Raw genomic sequence first — 19,858 nt, 5'->3', positions numbered from 1 at the left:
TTACCCCAAAAGGGGGTCCCGATAATAGCTCCTGTGTTCGGAGCGAACCACAAGCCCCAACGCATGTGGCGGCCACTTGATAAGACAATGGTGCATTTACAAGTCAGCAGGCCTCGGACAGGTAAGACTAGGTAACACCATGTCCGTACTAGAGAACGGATCGCTTTTCGTTGTTGTAACGAGAAAGAAAAGACACAGCTGACCCGTACACGTTGGGAAGCGCCGCAGACACGTGGGAAAATGGCAGAGTGTGTGTGATGGACGCAGGGAAATAATGCCTCAGGACAACGGTCCTCTCAGGGAACAGCATCAGGCTCGTGGGGGGAATATGGCAGTGGGCGTGGATGGATGCGGTATCCCCATAGGCAAGATGAGGTAATGATAGACGCCTTGGCCTCGTTCAAGGTACCGGAGGGTAAACTTAGAGTTTGTGGATCGAGCCCCTCTCAGGCCCATAGGGATCCCGTGGACATTGGCCGCCACGGCTGTGTCGCAGACTTTCAGGTTGAACTGTATGCGGTAAGGTACGTGGCAGGTGGCATGTGGCACGCGGTACCCTACTGACTGTTCCTGCTCATTCCAACCTACACCCGATCGAGGGACCCCCCTCGAGGCATCCCCGTCGAGGGATCCAATCAAGGCGGACGGCGGTGCCACGGTTGGCACAATGGCACCTGCCAACCCATCAGTGTACCTTGACTCCCGTACCGTCATAATACTACACACATACGCACACACAATACACACTCACACATTCGCTTGTCGACCCGATATCTCCCTCTTGCTACCTGTCAGCTTTTCGCACACACAAAGACACCGAATTCCACTTGCCAGACACTACTTGCCAGATCTACTTGCTGTCTACTGAACTTCGTTGCCTTGTTTCCAACGCGCATACTACTTCACTATCATCACCCACTCTCCGTGTCTCCGACTCTCCGCATATACTTGTACACACTCTCACCCACACTCAACACACACGCGCCTGCCAAGTTCCGCGACGCCGACCAGAACCCCTGCTGTTCGTCTCTACAGTGACTATCCAGCATAGCACTGTTCCTGAGAGCTTCCATCACGAGTTGAAGTGAGTCGCACAGTTATATTCGTTCCTGTGAGAGGCATCTTGTTCCTGCCGCGCCTCTCGTGGCGACGCTGCAGAGCAAATGCGCCGACCAATCAACGCGTCATTCCCACTCCAACACCGTCTCGTCTCTGACTCATCGCGCGTAGGGAAGCCCAACCCAACCCCACCACCCTAATGGCTCAACCGGCGACTTCTGGCATTGCCATGGCATTTGCCTCCTCCTCATCGTCTGGCACCACTTCTGCCATGCCATACAACACTAAGCATACCGGCGCCATGTCTGCTGCTCTCAAGCAGGCCCCCGGCATGCTTACCCCTCCCAACTCCGTCTCTCCCAACCTCCCCGCCCAGGTCGCGCGCGTCAGCCTCGCCTCTCCTCCGCCAATGCACATTGATGGAGACCTCGACTTGCAAGATGCCGTGGACCACGCTGCCGCCCAGGACCAGCCTCCGGTTCCCCTCAGCAAGGGAGCGCTGTCCGGGCTCGAGTCCTCTCAGTCCATCACCGCCGCCATGCTCGCCAAGCACCATTTGCCCGCCATCATACTGGGCCACGGTCCTGTCGCCATCCGTCACGTCATGGCCTGTCTTACTCAGACTGTGCCAGGTTTCACCCGCATTCCTCCCGCCAAGGCACGTCGCCTTGTCGTTGCAGCGTTGGAAAGCCGCGGTGGCGGCGGTGTCGACGGCGACATTGCGTTCGAGAAGATTGGCTGGGGTCGTTGGGATGCCCATCGCAAAGGAGACACACCGGATTACAACGCTCCTTATCGGGATGGTAAGCTCTCACCACCCGAGAGTGACGTCGGCAGCTATAGTACCTCCCACCACGAGACTGGCTTCTCATTCTCTAGCGTCCGCAATGACCCCGGCCAGGAGAGCTGGGCTGGCTCATGGGCGCCTCGGTCCGCCTTTGGCGAGCATCTCGACGACATGAGTATGGCTGGCCACGAGGCGGACAAAATGTCCTTGGACGGCTCCTCGCTGTCGGTATCCGAGGACGACTCGATGACCTCGGACAGTGCTGGCGATGAGACCGAGGAGGAGGACTGGGCCGCCATTGGCCCCGACACGTTGCGAAAGGCCTCATTGTCTACCGCAGCCTCGACCAGTGTCCGTCGGAACTATAATCTCATCAGCATTCCAGGCTCGCGTTTCGACGCCCGGCGGCCGTCTGCTTATCCTTCACCAAATCTTGGAGGGGCCCTCCGGTCGCCGCCACAGTCGTGGGCAGCCCCGCACTACGCCAGGCGGCCGCCTGGTGCACCGATTTCTCCCACTCTCGGTCCTCAGATGAGCAACAACATCCCCACTCGTACCGACCAGACTTCACAAGAACGTGAAGCCATCGAGGCCTTGCTGCGCATGGGTTCGATGTGAATATTACAGACATCGATTGATAAATCGACAGTATTTAATTCGCGTTGCAGTACGCTGCACAGGCGAGACTTACGACATGACATGTTGATGAGTCACGCGGAATGAGATACGTGAGGGAGAAAACGACGACTTTCTATTCTTTTACGAGACACGACACTGGGCACCAGCCTCGCCGATATATCAAGTGCTGACTACGGCGAGGACCTGGATTGACAGGGTGACGCACTTGTCTTTATGCTATTAGATCTTTCCGAGAAGGATTCTTTTTCTTATTAATAATTTCAACATTCGGGTGAAAGCGAATTTTGCTCAACACCACCCTGCTCTGCTGCATATCAGATTGCCAATCATCACGATGATGCAGATGAGAACGAGAGAGAAGAGATAGAGGAGAGGCAGAAGACTTGAGTTCGCATCAGGGAGGAACACCGGTGCTAGAGCTCGACATGAGATGGCCAATAGATAGGGGTCCAGATCCAACAAACAAACATAACCTAGAAAAGCTAGCATGGCTTTGCATACACCAGCAAGAGTGCTTTGGGAAGAAAAGGAAGAAGACGAAAAGGAAGGTCTCATTAACTTGATCCACCTTCAGTTTTCCATTTTGTTCTTTTCTTCCTTGGGGGGGGGGGCACTCTGTATGCAAAATGCTACGTATATCGATACCAACCGTAAATGGTTGTATGACAAAACATCTCCCCTCCACACTGATGTGTATTCATCTGGATCCCACCCTGTCTAGTCCTGGCTCCTCATTCCTAAAGCTCGCCAACACTCCACCGAAAGAGAGGCTTATCTTCCTCGCCATCGCCTACTTTCACATCACACAAGCCGAGAGTAAAGGTTGCATAGGTAAGGTACTGTTATCAACCATCAAACGATCTACCGAGCCCCGCCAAGCCTCTTACCGTATCGTAGTGTGATGATCTCTCGGCTCTTTTTATCACGGTTCTCTCGCGAAACATACCTTAACACAGAGAAGGCTCTGATAAGCGATAAGGCGACGAGGAGGATGAGGAGAGTCGGAAAGGGTTCCTCTACACAGCATGCATGGATGGATACAAGTAAGGTACTCGCTTGCTTGATCGCATATGTGTGTGTACCTACGTATGTATGCATGTATGTGTAGAAATTATGTGCTGCTGTACGAGTATCCCACGGGAATAGAAATAGATAAAACCACTATATTAGATCTCGTAGCTTTGTTTCATGCAGAGTGATGTGTTAGCTATAGACGTTTGTACTCGTACTATAACAGAGAGCAGATGGAGAGCGATTGCCATTGATCTACGTAGAAACTGGGCACGATTTATAACTGTGTATACAGTATTCATAGTGCTAGCTTGCAGTCCCGGGTCATGGATGGGCGTTCATTGCTCTGGGAGACTTGTTGTGTTGTCATCTGCTAGGTCGCAGCAGGTATGTTGGTGTTCCACGGCTGCCTTTGTTCGGTTACCTTACCGTGCAGCGAGGCATAGTATAACAAACAACGTACGTAAGTCACAAGGAAGAACTATCGAACATAAGAGAAGCCCCCTCCTATTTCTCGAGAGAGAGAAGAAAAAGAAGGCTGGGAAGAGAGTGTTATCGAGCAGCAAGCACAGCGCAAGTGCTCTCGCTCCACTTTATTTTCTTGGGGAAAAACGATTACGGTAGCTGAGTTACCTAGTAGGTAGGTACAGTACAAGTACCTAGTCGGAAGGTCGGTCGGTTAGTGGAGCGATTAACGATAAGGTAGGTAAATCCGACAATCCGGTCGCCATATCTTGAGATAATTAAATTCGAGTCAGGCTGCGTAGATGATCTATATGCCAATCACCATCTTTTTTTTCTCTCGTGTACATTTCTTCTTCTTCTTCTTCTTCCTTCTTACTCTCTGTTCTGCGAAGCAATTGGATATCTGGCGCACCTCGAGAATCAGACTTCAAGGTTCTTATTCTGCTATAGTATATTACGCATCTTCGTTTAGTCCTGTGCCGCAATCTTGCTCTCTAGCGTGTACCCGACGTCACAAGAGGGCGCGCCGCGCGCAACTTCATTCGAGTTGGTCAAACATATAAGGCTCGAAACCGAGAACGATAGAAAGCGCAGTATACAACGCGCAGACACGAAACATATCTAGCACGGAACATCTACCCGAGAAGATTCAGAGTCGAGCATAGCCTTTGCTACAACTGTAGTGGGAAGAGGGTCGCAAGCAAGAATGTACGTATAACTTTTCTCTCTTTCCCTGTTGTGATTGTGATGTTTCTGGAGTCCATACAATAGTGGCGGCGGATGTGGATAGCAGTACGTATGTAGGTGTTCTATTTCTCTCTTTCTGCGCGATTGAGAGAATGAGGGATAGGAAAGCCACAGGGTGAAAAGGCACGCGGTCGGCTGGTGTACACGGACGGGTAGCAATGAGTGATTGGATATGGGCCCGATCATGCACATGTGCAACCGCAATCGCAATCGCCATATTGTGTCCACGTCCCCAACCTCACGCCTCCACGTACCGCCTGTATATACTGTAGAAACGATCCATATCTCTCGTCGTTCTCTTGTCTTTCTCATCAAGTCACCTCAACATCACATGAACCCCAGAACCACAAGTCCAGAAAGGCAGATTGTCTCATTCTTCGTCATCATCTAGGCCTCTGACAGCAGAACAAGTCAAGAAACACCCGGAGTTTCCCTACACGACATGGGATCTGCCTGCGCGGGAAAAAGGTGTTTTGCCTGTGGCTAAAGACAGAAAGGGGGGACCTATCAATGTGGCTTGGGAGATTCATGGCGAGGGGCCTGAACATATGGTGGTGAGTGACCGGTTCTTTCTCTTCTCGCGTGTTCTGTATTGCTGTCCATCTACGGTTGCTGGCCAAGACGGGGCGACGATCCAAGGGTTATGGCACAGATATGGGAAGAGATGTATATCCGTTGATGGTAGATGTGTCAAGCTGACAAGGTATATTCGGGTAAAACAGTGGATTATGGGTCTAGGAGGCATGAAATGGGCATGGTGAGTGTCCCCCAAACCAAGCACAAGCACCAATTTCAATATTCCAACCGGGGAGAAAATGAGACCATCAGCACAGCCTCTTCCTAACCAATACCACCACACAAAACAGGCAAAGACAAACCAAAGACTTCTCGCACACCGAAGCGGAAACCTACTCGTCCTTGATCGTCGACAACCGCGGCATGGGCGAGAGCGACAAGCCGCTGATGCGATACTCGACTTCGGAAATGGCCAAGGATCTGATTGAAGTGCTTGACCATGTGGGCTGGACGGAGAAGCGACAGTTGCATGTCGTGGGCATCAGTATGGGCGGTATGATAGCTCAGGAATTGGTATGTTCTATACTACTTTCATTTCTTCGACACCAGCAACAGCGAGAACAACAAAAGAACTAAAAGAAACCAAAAGGCCTACCTGATCCCCGACCGAGTCCGCTCCCTAAGCCTCGTCTCCACAGCGGCGCGGCTGGTAAACACCGTCGGCTTCATCGAGAACCTGCGCAACAGAATCAACCTCTTCATCCCGAAATCCATCGACTCGCAACTCTACCACGTCAAGCGAAACCTGTACACGGAATCCTGGCTGAACGCACCAGACGACACCGAAGCCGTTGTCGAGCCCTTTCCTACAAACGGCGACCGCTTCGCTGCCGGCGAAGTCATCAAGCGCTCGCAGCCGCAGTATTTCGGGCGCACGGGGTTCATGGCCCAGGCGGTCGCCGCCGGCTGGCATCATAAGTCGCCGGAGCAATTGAGGGAATTGGCGGACAAGATCGGGCGCGAGAGGATCATGGTCGTGCATGGTACCCTGGACAGGATGATTACGTTCCCGCATGGAGAAGTGATGCTTGCTGATCTGGGAGGTGAGGAGGCGGGCGTCAAAAAGGCGTTTTTCGAGGGTCAGGGGCATGTCGTACCGATTGAGCGGCGAAAGGACTTTAAGGCTTTGGTTGTCGAGATGGTGGAGAAAGTCAGGAGTTTGGAAGATTGAGCAGGGTTGTTGTTGGTCATCGTTGTCAACGTCCCTGTTCTCGGGTGTCTGTTTCTTGTTTTTGATATCTGTTCATTTTGCTTGGATTTATGATGCTGGGGTGGCTACTTTGACGTTCTCTAGAGGTGCGCATGATAGATGTCTTAGCTTGAGCGAGCGAGCGAGCAAGCAAGGGAGCGAGGCGTTTTCCCGCAGTTGGCTTTTTATGTTAGATGCGACTGTTGATACACAAACACCAACTCCTATTTCTTGCTTTGTTAATTTGTAATTCGGTCGAGAGAGGTCAGATGTAGTTTGTGAAAAACGTTATATTTGTACAATTGCGGAGCGAATGGAAATCGTCCGCAGAAATGCCGTGAAGAGTGGCGATTTTACAGTAAATAAAAAACATGCTCATGATATAGCCAACAAATGCGATAACGGAAGATAGTGATCCATGATACAGCCTAAAAAAAAAGGTTGCCGCCAAACGCCGCGCTTATCCTAGAAAAGGGTGTTTTTGGTGATCTGTAGACAATTTCTGACGGGGTGTTGGTTGGTAATACAGCGGGAGGTCGTAAGGGAGACATATAGCGGCTTCGAAAGGGAGGGAAACCGAGATCATGTCGTCTTCTCGAGGAGTTCTTTCGCCTCGTTGATTTTAGTGGCGAGATACGGGCTTCCGCCGCGATCGGGGTGGTTGCTGAGCATCATCTGACGGTGCTTCTTGCGGATTATGTCTTTCGTAATGCCACGTTCTCTGTGGGAAGCAGATGCATATGTCAGGAACAATGTTTGGTATGCCGATGAGAAAGGGCAAAAAAAGACTCACGAGGTTTCGAGGATCAGAGCGGCTTCACGGCGAGTCATCTTGGGTTCAAAGCCGCCCTTGTAGAATGCTTTGCCCATTGCGCCGACTTGACCGCGAGAGCGCTTGAGTGCAACGAGACCGGCGCGACCCTGTTGGATTTGTTGTTAGTGAATGCTATTATTCCTGTATCATATCGCATGCTTTGATCAAAAGCGTTTGGAAGCTGGGCGGCAAAGACCGAGGCAGACGTACGAAAAAGGCGGCGGCTGCGACACCGAATCCGAGAGCGAGAGCGGTCGCCATGGTGTCGAGAGACTGTTATGAGAGTGAATTGAATGTGTGGACAAGACGACGGTACAGAAGGGTCAGGCGAAGAGTGGACGAAAGAAAAGACGGTTAATTGATTGAATGGATGGAAATGAGATTCATAGAGATCCGGAAGGCGGAGAAGCTGCTCGAACGCGGAGGTGAAGTCGATTCGCCGCAGGCAGGAACGACTGTCCCCATAGGGCTGATGGGGGTTCAAAGTCAAGCAAAGAGGGAAGGAATGAGGAATGGAAAATCTCCAAAAAGTCGCCGTGCCAAGCCAAACTTTTCTTCCCCAGAAGAGCAGGCAGAGATAGTTATCGACCACCACCCAGTCTATCTCGCTTTTCGTCACTCCCATTTCTTTGCATCTGCCTTGACTCTTTGTTCCAGGCAAGATGAGAATCGAGACGTGTTATTTCTGGTCCGTTGTTTTGCTTTCTTTCCCTCACACTCACCGCGCATCTCTTCTGACATCCTCACAGCTCGCAGCCGTGCTACCCATCGAAGGGTATCACTTTCGTCCGAAACGATGCCAGAGTCTTCCGATTCTGCAGGTCGAAATGCCACAAGAACGTATGTTGTATCTGACAAGATCATTCGATGTACAGACGCAATCTGACCACCTTCAAACAAACAGTTCAAGATGAAGCGTAACCCGCGCAAGCTGGCCTGGACGAAATCATTCCGTCGCGCTCACGGCAAGGAGATGACGGTCGACAGCACCCTGTCGTTCGCCGCCCGCCGCAACGTCCCTGTGCGTTACAACCGTGACCTCGTCGCCACCACGCTCAAGGCCATGCAAAGAGTCAGCGAGATTCGCAACAAGCGCGAGAAGCAGTTCTACAAGAACCGCATGCGGGGCAACCGCGAGAGACAGCTCGAGGCCGACAAGAAGCTCGTCGCAGAGCACCAGCACTTGCTCCCCCCGGAGTACAGAGACGCCGTCAAGGAGACGCTCGAGGACGAGCCAGAGGAGACCATGGACGTCATCGAGGAGGACGAGGAGGAGCTGGACGAGGAGGAAGTCGAGGAACTCGAGAGACAAAAGGCACAGCAGAAACTCAAGTCCAAGAAGAAGCAAAGACTCGTCAGAGGACAGGGTGCAGAGGAGATGGACGTCGATGCATGAGTCGGATGCCTGGAATCGGCGTTATATTGTTTCATTCTTACTGGCGTTCATGTCTCGGGCTCTTATCATGCACAGAAAAAGCTGCTGGGAAAGCGGGCGTCGAAGGCTTCATTCGAGTTCTGTCAAAATACCTGGCTGTTGCGGCCATTCTTATGGAATTTCTCTTGTTTTGTCCTGATTACCAGCAGCTGCACCTTGGCTTCAAAAGAAGACCGAGCTTCAAGGATCATCACCAGCAGAGAGCCATCAGTACCATCACAACAGAGTGAGCAGAGTTGCCGTGACCAGTCTTGATCCCAGGCTATTCGCTACCTACCGAGTCCTCATTACCGATGCGGCTTGGCACATGGTTGCGTGCCTGCGGTATGTCTGCTGGTGGGCTCATCAGCAGCAGCATGCATCTGCCACGCCGAGTCGCTAGCCAATCGTCACTCATCACTAACGCGGATTTGAGGAGGGCAAGATAGGATGGAAACGACGTTGTACCTTGACCATCGTACAGGCTAAAGGACCATATGTACAAGCCTTTGCTACTGCAAATGTTGCTCGAGTAAAGTTCTACATTACTTCGTTACATGAAGGAGAGATGAACACCAACCTATTGTACCACGATGAACTTAACCAAATTGTTGCATTATTGGATCAAGCAAACAATATTCCTGTTCATGAGCATCTCACACGCATCCATGTTCTTCGCAGCACATGCATGATTACCTTACGTGCAACAGCATATAACTCAATGAAGCTGTGAGGCAAGATATAATTGATGGAGTCGGGTAATGGACAGACAAGGAAGGCGGTGGACTCCGCCAAGGCCGCTGAGCGGCAGTTACCGACGTATCTCGAGACTCAGCGTCATGGATGCAGATGCAGATGCTAGGGCGAGTGGCTCCAGCGACTCTGAGAGACAATTATATCCATCATCAGCCTCAATCAACTGCGACGAACCTGTAAGCATTCTCTTTCTCATCTGCTCATACTCTGATCGAATCGACTGACACATTTCACAAAGCCTCTCCTCCCTCCTTCTCTCTCCTCCCTCCCCCACCTCCCTCTCATCCCACACATCACCACCGTAGCCGACGTGCTCATTGGGCGGTTACTACGATGAGCAGCCTGTTACGGCAGCCCGCGCATCTGGCCCGCCTCTCGAGGCAGTCGCTGGGCGCTTCTGCCAGAGGCCGACCTCTGTCTCTCCGCCCTGCCTCGCTACCCAGACCTCTCTACGCTTACCAGCGCACGCGCCGATACACAACCCAGCAGCCTGAGGACCCCAAGGACAAGGACAAGGACAAGGACAAGGACAAGGACAAGGACAAGGACAAGGCCAAGGCCAAGGATGCAGACAAAACAGACAAGAAGCCCTCCTCTTCCGCAAAGGGCATGGAACACCTCTACAGCAAGAACGGTCCCATGTCACCGGAAAAGGGCGGCGACAAGCCCTCCGCCTCGTCACGGCCGGGCTTCTCGTCGCTGACGCCAGAGGAAGAGAAGGAACTATCAAACGTCTTCGACCAGATAAAGAAGGGCATGCCTCAGGCCATGATGAAGGACGTCGAGAAGGTCTACGAAAAGATCCGCCAGGACGGCATCCCGCAGGAACTCCGCGACACGATGGAAGAAGTGAAGAAGGGCACAATGACTCCCGCCACCGCGGCCAAACTGTGGCGCCAAGTCTCCACCATGGCCAGGAAGACCTTCGAGGCCGAGATCAAGGAAGACGGCCATGTCGCCGGTCAGCAAAAGTCTGGCGCTCACGATCCGGGCGCCGGCAAGAGCAAGAGCAAGTCGAAGAAAGAAGGCGAATCTCCCCTCACCGAGATCAAGCTCGACTTCAACACGATCCTGCTTGCTGCTTTCACCTCGTACTTACTCTATCGACTGGTCGCTCCTAGCGAGAACTCGCGCGAGATTACGTGGCAAGAGTTCAGGAATACTTTCCTCGACAAGGGCCTCGTCGAGAAACTGGTCGTCATCAACAACAGCAGAGTGCGAGTCCATCTTCACCGTGAGGCTGTCGCTGCCATGTACCCCGAAAGGTATGCTGTCGCCCCTTCCCTCCTGTTTGTTTGGTTTCATATACTGACATTTACGTCGCAGCCCCGCCCAACATGCAAACTTTTCATACTACTTCACCATCGGTTCCGTCGAGGCGTTTGAGAGAAAGGCCGACGAGGCACAGAAGGAGCTCGGCATCCCACCCGCGGAAAGAATCCCTGTCCAATACTCTCGTGAAGTTCCCTGGTTGGAGACCGTCTTCAGCTTCGGTCCTACTCTGTTATTCATCGGTGCCATCTTCTGGTTCTCCAAGCGCGCTGCCTCCGGTGCAGGAGGTGGTGGCGGTGGTGTCTTCGGCATGGGCCGAAGCAGAGCCAAGAAGTTCAACCACGAGACTGACGTCAAGGTCAAGTTCTCCGATGTGGCAGGCATGGATGAAGCCAAGGTCGAGATCATGGAGTTTGTTTCTTTCCTGAAGGAGCCTGCCAGATTCCAGAAGCTCGGTGCCAAGATCCCCCGCGGTGCTATTCTATCAGGGCCCCCGGGTACGGGTAAGACGCTCCTGGCAAAGGCCACTGCTGGTGAGTCAGGCGTGCCTTTCTTCAGTGTCAGTGGTTCCGAGTTTGTCGAGATGTTTGTCGGTGTCGGTCCTTCGAGAGTGCGAGACCTCTTCGCCAACGCGCGGAAACACACCCCTTGCATTATTTTCATCGATGAGATTGATGCCATTGGAAAGGCTCGTGGCAAGAACAACTTCAGTGGTGGCAACGACGAGAGAGAAAGCACACTGAACCAGATTCTCACCGAGATGGACGGCTTCAACACGTCGGAGCAGGTCATCGTGTTGGCCGGAACTAATCGCGCAGATGTGCTCGACGCCGCTCTTATGCGTCCCGGACGTTTCGACAGACAAATCTCCATCGACAAGCCCACCATGGACGGACGCAAGCAGATCTTCGACGTGCATCTGAAGAAGATTGTCACCAAGGAAGACATCGATTACCTCAAGGGTCGTTTGGCCGCTCTCACCCCTGGCTTTTCTGGCGCTGACATTGCCAACTGCGTCAACGAAGCCGCTCTCGTCGCCGCACGCGCCTCGGCAGACTCGGTCATGATGACACACTTCGAACAAGCCATCGAGCGTGTTATCGGTGGGCTGGAGAAGAAGTCGCTCGTCCTCTCGCCACAGGAGAAGAAGACGGTGGCCTACCACGAAGCCGGCCATGCCATTTGTGGATGGTACTTCCAATACGCAGATCCCCTACTCAAGGTTTCCATCATTCCCCGTGGCCAGGGCGCTCTCGGTTACGCGCAGTACCTCCCGGCCGGTGACACCTACCTCATGAACATGCATCAAGTAAGTTTCTGTTCCTTTCTCCCTTCATCTCCACTCACTAATCATGATTTCCCCAACTCAGATGCTAGACCGCATGGCCATGACGTTAGCCGGCCGCGTATCAGAGGAACTGCACTTCGACACAGTGACATCCGGCGCATCAGACGACTTCAACAAAGTGACCCGCATGGCCAGCGCAATGGTGACCAAATGGGGCATGAGCAAGAAGGTCGGCTACCTATACTACGAAGACGACACCTCGCAACAACTGCAAAAGCCCTACAGCGAGGAGACCGCGCGCAACATCGACGAGGAAGTCAAGCGCATCGTCGACGAAGCCTACAAGCAATGTCGCGACCTGCTCGAGGAAAAACGAAAGGAAATCGGCATCGTCGCCGAAGAATTGCTGCGCAAGGAAGTCCTCTCGCGCGACGACCTCGTGCGCCTGCTGGGTCCCAGACAGTGGGGCGAAAAGGAAGAGTTCGAAAAGTACTTTGGAGGCGGCAAGATCCCTGGCGAGGACGTCGCGCCGCCGCCCGAGCCGCCTTCTGCTACGCCTGATACCGCTAAGCCTGACGATGGCCCTACGCTGCCGCCGACGCCCGGGTCTGCCGCTCCTACTATGTTTGAGATTAAGAAGCTATAGCGTAGCCACCACATGCATGAATGAGAAAGGCACTGAGGCTGTCGGCCATGAAGCGTTAGCATTTTACAGCATAGGACAGGCGGAGAACACGGAGGAATTGAGCGCGGAGAGTGCTGATGGCTTCATCTGTCTCGCCACATGAACGGAAAGAGAGAGAGAGAGAGAGAGAGAGAGAGAAAGGCGTGTATCATCAATGAATTGTGCATATTATCTATATATGTAACCTCCACCCATCCACTCTGTTTTTTTTTGTTTTTTTTCCTTCTCCTCCGTTGTCGTTCTTTCTGGGCAGGGGTTATGTATATGTCACTGTATAAAGAAATAAAACATCTCACATCTCTTCTCCATTTTTACCTGCCTCTCTCGTCTTTTTCTCCCTTTTTCTCTCTCTTCCTGGCCACTTCTTGTCTTTAGCGTTTTATCCATGTTATTCCTAACTTTCAGGAAAGAAACTGAGCATATACAGCCATCGGGCTATCACTGTTCCATATCATTGTATATTTACTCCATACTTTCTGCCGCCCCCGCTCCCCCCCGATGTAAAGTAATTACCCTCTCAACCCACAAAGACACCTACAGTCCGGCACGGGACACATGGCATGTTTAGCGAACCACGTCCTGGCATGATGCGCGTGAAAGCCGTGCGTGCAGCTGGCGCAAAACGTCACGAAGCCAGCCATGACATCTGCATCTCCTCCTCCTCCTGCTTCTTTTTCTGACAGCAGGTCTAGACTTGTTGGTCCTGTAGCCGCGGCATTGTCTGCGTATCCAAACGAGTTTTGCTGCTGGTGGTGATGGTGATGGTAGTTGTTGAGAGGTCGTTTGACGCGCAAGGGCTCGGGGGTGCCCAGCCATTGCATGCATAGTGCGCAGCGAGGCAGGTGGCGGCCGCAGCGCGGACAGATTGTTCCTGTGCTTGTGGCTGGGCCGGTGTTGCGCGTGCGGGTCGCTGCTTCGGCCGCGGCTGCTGCTGCGGCTGCTGGGGGTGGTGGTAAAGGCCCGCCGCCGCCGCCGCCGCCGGGTCTCGTGGGACTGCTGTGGCTGTTGTTGTGGTGGTGTTGCTGGTTATGATGCCCATGCTGTTGCTGCTGCTGGGTTTGGTCGCTCTCAATGTGTTTGGCTAGGGATCCCTGACAGTGTGCGCATCGAAGTGTCAGTTGGCGAGGTGGAGTCTTGACTAGGATCTGGTTCTTGTGCGTGGCTGACTTGCGGTTGTGTTGCATGGTGAACTTTGTGCGTTCGATGAATGTCCTCCATGACTGCATCTGCAGGAAATACGTCTCTTTCCACATATCCCATCTCACGTCGTCGACGTAGCGCGGGTTCGTGAATGCTGTTGCCAATACCGCTGTTTGCAGGTCGTTGGTCTTGCGTATGTAGGACTGGAACAGATCCATTGCTTCTGCTGTCAGACCGGTCAATAGCACGCCTTCTGTGTTTCCTGCTATCGTGAACAGCCTCGTCAGTCTTTCGAGTAGAGTGGTGATTTGTTTGTCGTCGAGATGGATCAAGGCGATGATGAGTCGGTCTGACAGATCGAGCTCTAGCTCCATCTTGTTCACTACGTAGATCCACCTGCCGGTCCCGAGATATAAGAGGATAGCTTGCAGGTAGGCGTCTGTGGCGTCTTCCTCGAGCCACGAACACATCTCCTTCTGCTCGCTGTTCAGTCCATCAGAAGCAATCAGAGCGCCGAGTCCGATGTTGGGGATGATCTTCCCACGGATCAAGACACGCAAAATACCCAAGGCTAGGTTCTTGTAACCATAAACCATGGCGATCGCGATGGCTTTGTAATACTGCCCGTCGTCTTTCATCATGTCACACTTTTCTTTCACGTCCTCGAGGCGAAACGAGGCTCCACAAATGGCTAGGCACAACTGTCGCTGGTGCGGCTTTTCCGACTCGGCGCCTTCGAAAGGCGGAAGGTCTTGCTTATCCAGAATGCCCACGACCGCGTCTTCAAATCTCTGAGGTATGGATGAGCGTGTCTCAAGGATTCTGTTTGAGCTCTTTCCAACCGTCCCTTGCCAGATCGCATTGACACCGAGATAGCTCAAGTCCAGAGACTCTGATACCATGCCTTCGTTGCCGGCCAAATCCTCGAGTCTGCCTATCGTTATCCATAACTTTACTAAAGTGGGATCATCAGCGACGATTTTGACGTTACGCTTGCAGTCCATGAGGTATCCCTCCTGACAGCGTCGCCGCGGAACAGTGAGTAAAGCCAAGGAATCAGCAAAATCTTCCTGACGCACGATGGCTGGCATGCTCCCGACTCCGTCGTCGAGCCATTTCTCGGTTCTGGCAGCTGCAGTCGTGATGGAACCATTCAGAACCCTCAAGCTTTGCTGATCGAGTGGCTTGACGCGCTCGGTAAAGCCCGGCGGAGGAGTCTGATCGATGATTTGTACTTGCTGTTCCTTTTCACCATTCATCAAGGCTATCTCCTCGGACACCTTTGCGCGCCTCACGCTTGGCTCGAAAACGAGCACGTCCTCGCGACAGAGCGCCAAATCATTACGAGCTGTCATGCTCAAAAGTGCAGGGTTTGGGACATGAGTCAGGTCTACCCTTCGATCTGCGTGTAAGGTAAGCATGGACTGTCCGTTGCTATCGCCTGTTGACAACCAATCAAATGCAATCACTTTCGGAGCAGCATCTCGCTGTGGCTGGGTATTATGATGCGGTTCCCTCAGATTGTGCGTCCTGGAAACATAGTGCTGGGAGTTCCATGAAGCACCTCCGTAGGGATTCGGCGGAGGGGGAACCGAAGGCGAGGTCAATTGGTGTTGAGAAGTGTCGTAGACCTTCAACTCGCCGAAGCTAGACAGGAGACAGAAGCGGCCTCGCTTTAGACCAGAGAACCTGACACTCCATATACTCGTGGTCTGGCTGTTATCAACGGCCGGGCGTAGCTCGAGCACGGCAGCGCTTGAAGCCCCTTCGGGGCCAGGCGTTCCAGCCGATCGGTTGAGGAAACGCTTGTCCCAGACAGTGACGCATGGATCCGCCGTGGAACCACCGGAGGCAAAGTAATTCTCGTCCAGCGGATCTATGGCGATGTTGTTGACCAATTTGGTAGGACCAAAGGTCCCAACACCGGCAGTGCTAGTATGTGAATCCCTCAGGTCGTACAGACGGATGGTAGAGCGATTGACAGCAGCCAATAGCTCAAGTGGATGCGAGGGAAAGAACCTAACACTGGTCACGGCTTCGGAGAGACAAAGTTTGCTCAGAGGCTCTGTTCTGTCCTTGTTGTTGAGATCATACACAGCGAGACAGTGGTCGTTGCGGACACGGTCTAGACCAACGGCTAACCAATTGTCCGAGCTGAAAGTGATGGTGTTGCATTTCCGCTGGGTCTTGATCTCGAATTTCCGCGCAGATTCGGCATTCGGCTGCTCAGGATAGATCTTGAGTACAGAAGCTTCACCGGACGACAGACCCAGAGCAACGAGCGAGTCGTCGGTCTTTGACCAGTCAAATGCAGTGAAGTTGGGAAGACGATCGCGGTGAGCAAGGGGAGTGTAGCGAAGTTGACCCTTCTTCAGCGCATCGATTTGACACAAAGTCAGTGCATTGCCGGCTACATCAGCAAGTAGGAATCGGCTCGAGTCATCCGTGGACAAGGGAGACCAGCGGATTGCAGCTTCCATCGGCGGAGACGAAGAAAGTCGGCAATATACGAAGGAAATTAGTAGAAGTGAGGACTAATCAATAATCATATCTCTCAATGTCCTTGTGGTTCCTTGGCTAGACCAACAGCCATATCAACAATATCAGAAAGTCACTAATTTGGAATCAGATCATAATTCGTGGAAACATAAATCATGAATGTACATGGCTCGTAAGGCAATCGATATTGCGAGGTACCTTACCACATGGGTGTCGTGGTCTCGGGTAAGGTAGGTACAGTAGGTAGGTGTAGAACAATCCGGGGACGATCAAGGCACGTGATGCAGCAGAGATGGAGGACTAAAAGGTGCCGAGCAGTCGGGACTACTGGAAGGAAGGCGCGTGGACCTCCGGGCTTAAGCCTGACTTGTCGACTTAACGCCAGCGCGCGCATAACAATGGAACCTTGGAGTGCCAACACCCTTGTCCCCTGCAAATAAGTGACTCTATATTCGATTATACATGATGGTGGTTCAAGGAGTCTGAGATGTCATAGTAGCCACTCTGCTGATCTGCTCACACCTGTGACGCCGCCAAGTTGGGCCACAGCAGGCGTGACGCGTCGCGTACCCGCAGCACCAAGACCGCAACAACAACGACGACGACGTCGACGACTACAATAGCAATAGAGAAGAGAAGGAAAGGAGAAGATAAAAGAAAGAAAGAAAGAAAGAAAGAAAAAACAATGGCCATGGTCACGATGGCCACGCCGGACCTGCGCACCATGAGTCAACCGGCAGCCATGGATCCCGACATCTCGGCCACCCTGTCCGACTTCCTCAGCTACACCGAACACCTGCCCTCGGCCGTCCTGCGGTCTATGACTCTGATCGAGACGCTGAACAGCAAAGCCGCAGCCTTCCAGAAGCGCATCCACGATCTGCTCACCACATACTCGACCCTGCCGACCATCAGCGAGAATGCGCCAGACCCCGTGCAGATGCGACGCGACATCAGCCACGCCTACGAGAAGCTGGAAGAGTGCAAGCGCATGTCTGCCGCCGAGGCCGCGCGCATCGAGGACCTGATGACAAGAGATGCCCGAAGACTACACCTGGTCGGTCAGAAACTCAAGGCTCTGCCCATGCCGCCGTCGAGAGAAGCAACCCCTGAAGCCGCACCCGAGACAGCCCACGCGCTGTCGTCGCCGCATCTGAGGCGAGGAGTCGGTCAGACCCAGTCGCAACAGGCTGCCGACAGGCGAGTGGCCGCTCATCGTACGACGACCGCTCCGCGAGTGCGCAACAAGGACAAGATCATGGTTCCCGGAGAGGTTCTGCCTCCTCCGAATCCCGACTCTCCACCCCCAAGCGAACCTGACGACTGGGCCTCTCCGCCACCTGTCTCTCCTCGTGCGCATGATTCGCGCCAGAGGAATCCTGCTGGGCCAAAGACCCCCAGAGGACCTCGTTCGCACAAGACTCCCAAAGACAAACCCCACAAAACTCCGCGTCCTCGCATGCCTGGCACGCCCGGCACCAACGCCCATTCGGCTGTCGCAGGAATTAGTACCTCCAACGCCATCATGGCCCTGACCAAGCCCCCGCCAGATGCGCTGCCGGGCAGCAAATGGCTCCCTTGGAAAAGACTGACCGAATATGAACTGGCAATCCTGCGCAAGAGGATGAAGAAAAACGCGGCCTGGAAGCCGTCGCCGGCCATGCGAAATCGCGAGCTGAAGGACCTCGGCAGAGGTGTACAGGCCATGGAAGACGCCAAAGCCGCAGCTGAAGCCAACGGGACCGCTTTCATCGATGAGGGCCAACACGATAGCGCCTGGTTCGATCCTACGAAGATGGCTGTTTCAGGAGAACAACAGGCCGAGATGAACGCCATGCTTGGTCCAGAGCAAGAACCGAACGATGCCGATGACGCCCTCATCAATAGGGGCATGCGCCTCAACGAAGCCAAGAAGCTCAAGCGGGAGATGCAAAAGGCCGAAGAGCACGCCGTCAATCACCAGCAGAGCGACGGAGAACAAAACCTGCCCCCTCAGCAACAGACCAAATCCAGCAGATGCAGGGAACACCGCCGCGCCAGTCAAGCACCTGCCGATGCTGCCGTCGAAGCGACAGATGCCGCCAGTTCTCCGAAAGAAGAACGAAGCGTGCCTGCCGTAGCTCTGACCGCTCCAGAGAATGACGAGTCTGACGCACCCGCGGCGAAACCATCCAGAAAGCGAAAGAGGGAAGCCGCATCTCCCACGCACGCAGCTCCTTCCGAAACCGCGCTCGAGTCTCCAGACACCCTGAACCCACCCCGTGCGGTCCCCGAAAGGAAGAAACTTCGACTCCACCCTCCCGCAGCCCCTCCTGCAGCAGACACAACCTCGACAATCTCGCAGCCAAAATCCGCAACTCCGGGAGCGGCTCCGAGTCCTCGCATATCCACTCGTCCTCGAAGCCAACGCGCATCAGCCGTGCCTGAACAACAAGCCGCCGCCGCCGCCGCCGCCGCCGCCTCCTCCGCTGCTACACCGACAGTCCACATCACGCGCGCCGCAAAGCCAGTGCCGACCATCACTCTCAAGCGACCCAAAGCCGCATCCGCCGAGCCACCAGCACGCAGAGCTCTACGCCGCGGCTCCAACGCCTCCCTACCCGGCGCCAACGGCAACAATAACAGGACCAAAAACACACAGTCACCCGCCCCAGCTCCCGGCTCAAGCGCCGCAGAGACCAACAACCCCTCACGCCGCAGACGCCGTCCCGCACCAGGCGTTGTAGCGAGCGAAGAAGACGGCAGCGCCAAAGTCAGCATCGGCAAGCGAAGCAAACCGCCCAACAAAAAACCCAACAAGACCTCTTCTTCTTCTTCGCTCAAACCCCACGACAACAACAACAACAACAACAACAACAACAACAACAACAACATGACCTCAGCAACACAAGACGAAGAAATCGTCGACCCGGAAGAAGAGCGCTACTGCGTCTGCGGCGACGTCTCGTGGGGCACAATGATCGCCTGCGACAACCTGCCGTGCGAAAAGGAGTGGTTCCATCTCGAGTGTGTCGGGCTCAGGGAGATGCCGCCGCGCCGCGCGAAGTGGTTTTGTCCAGATTGCAGGAAGAAGCTGAAGCTCGGCGTGGGGAATAATGGCATTGTGCCGCAGCGGTGATTGGGGCGAGATTTCATACAGTACAGGGGGGTTTCTTGCAACTTGCTGTGACGCGTTTTATTGCTGGTTCTTTCTTTTCTGCTTTCTTTCTTAGCTTGATACCACACACACACTCACAATCTTGATGCCTTTGTATGATTTGAACAGGTCCATTCGGTCATTTGATCTTGTAACTTTTCTCCTCGTGCTCTTCTTCATCTATACCTAATCTATTCAGACTTGTATCAGTGCATGAGCAGCCGCGTGCTTTTATTTTCCGTGCTCACTTGCACCCACTGATTCAATGAATATCCAGAGAAGCGGAAAGCAGAGAGAAAAGAAATAGACCAGTCGATTGTCCTCAAACAGCAAGGAAGCCGCCTGATCCCATTGTCCTGTACCCTCCATTCCGTTCAGCAA

At 53.6% G+C, this 19,858-nt stretch overlaps 7 protein-coding genes across 8 annotated transcripts; 5 read left to right on the top strand and 2 right to left on the bottom strand.

The window, feature by feature from the left end:
* Positions 1 to 1,258: 1,258 nt before the first annotated feature.
* AAFC00_004686 (uncharacterized protein) lies at positions 1,259 to 2,464 on the top strand (the record flags this gene model as incomplete). The annotated part of the gene is made up of 1 exon (XM_069344367.1): positions 1,259 to 2,464. The coding sequence occupies one exon, from the start codon at positions 1,259 to 1,261 to the stop codon at positions 2,462 to 2,464; it is 1,206 nt and encodes a 401-aa protein (XP_069196786.1).
* Positions 2,465 to 4,667: 2,203 nt separating this feature from the next.
* On the top strand, positions 4,668 to 6,455 carry AAFC00_004685 (uncharacterized protein; the record flags this gene model as incomplete). Of its 2 annotated transcripts, XM_069344366.1 has the most annotated exons (5): positions 4,668 to 4,669; positions 5,100 to 5,262; positions 5,431 to 5,465; positions 5,575 to 5,797; positions 5,874 to 6,455. In XM_069344366.1, coding segments are annotated over 5 exons (1,005 nt in total). The 2 variants fall into 2 exon arrangements, with proteins under 2 accessions (XP_069196785.1, XP_069196784.1); XM_069348185.1 differs by lacking the exon at positions 4,668 to 4,669 and having other exon boundaries at positions 5,257 to 5,262.
* A 600-nt stretch (positions 6,456 to 7,055) lies between these two features.
* On the bottom strand, positions 7,056 to 7,548 carry AAFC00_004684 (uncharacterized protein; the record flags this gene model as incomplete). Its single annotated transcript, XM_069344365.1, has 3 exons — positions 7,056 to 7,194; positions 7,267 to 7,394; positions 7,498 to 7,548. 3 exons carry the CDS (start codon positions 7,546 to 7,548, stop codon positions 7,056 to 7,058), a joined length of 318 nt encoding a protein of 105 aa, XP_069196783.1.
* A 401-nt stretch (positions 7,549 to 7,949) lies between these two features.
* AAFC00_004683 (uncharacterized protein) lies at positions 7,950 to 8,683 on the top strand (the record flags this gene model as incomplete). Its single annotated transcript, XM_069344364.1, has 3 exons — positions 7,950 to 7,975; positions 8,037 to 8,127; positions 8,192 to 8,683. 3 exons carry the CDS (start codon positions 7,950 to 7,952, stop codon positions 8,681 to 8,683), a joined length of 609 nt encoding a protein of 202 aa, XP_069196782.1.
* A 1,107-nt stretch (positions 8,684 to 9,790) lies between these two features.
* On the top strand, positions 9,791 to 12,663 carry AAFC00_004682 (uncharacterized protein; the record flags this gene model as incomplete). The annotated part of the gene is made up of 3 exons (XM_069344363.1): positions 9,791 to 10,722; positions 10,784 to 12,038; positions 12,100 to 12,663. 3 exons carry the CDS (start codon positions 9,791 to 9,793, stop codon positions 12,661 to 12,663), a joined length of 2,751 nt encoding a protein of 916 aa, XP_069196781.1.
* A 548-nt stretch (positions 12,664 to 13,211) lies between these two features.
* AAFC00_004681 (uncharacterized protein) lies at positions 13,212 to 16,322 on the bottom strand (the record flags this gene model as incomplete). The annotated part of the gene is made up of 1 exon (XM_069344362.1): positions 13,212 to 16,322. The coding sequence occupies one exon, from the start codon at positions 16,320 to 16,322 to the stop codon at positions 13,212 to 13,214; it is 3,111 nt and encodes a 1,036-aa protein (XP_069196780.1).
* Positions 16,323 to 17,026: 704 nt separating this feature from the next.
* AAFC00_004680 (uncharacterized protein) lies at positions 17,027 to 19,459 on the top strand (the record flags this gene model as incomplete). The annotated part of the gene is made up of 1 exon (XM_069344361.1): positions 17,027 to 19,459. One exon carries the CDS (start codon positions 17,027 to 17,029, stop codon positions 19,457 to 19,459), a length of 2,433 nt encoding a protein of 810 aa, XP_069196779.1.
* Positions 19,460 to 19,858: the final 399 nt, after the last annotated feature.

This window comes from Neodothiora populina (assembly GCF_041146345.1).
Source record: "Neodothiora populina strain CPC 39397 chromosome Unknown canker_contig_3, whole genome shotgun sequence".
Classification (NCBI taxonomy): domain Eukaryota; kingdom Fungi; phylum Ascomycota; class Dothideomycetes; order Dothideales; family Dothioraceae; genus Neodothiora; species Neodothiora populina.
Note: the sequence above shows the minus strand (reverse complement) of the source record. Positions and strands in the feature narration are given on the sequence as shown.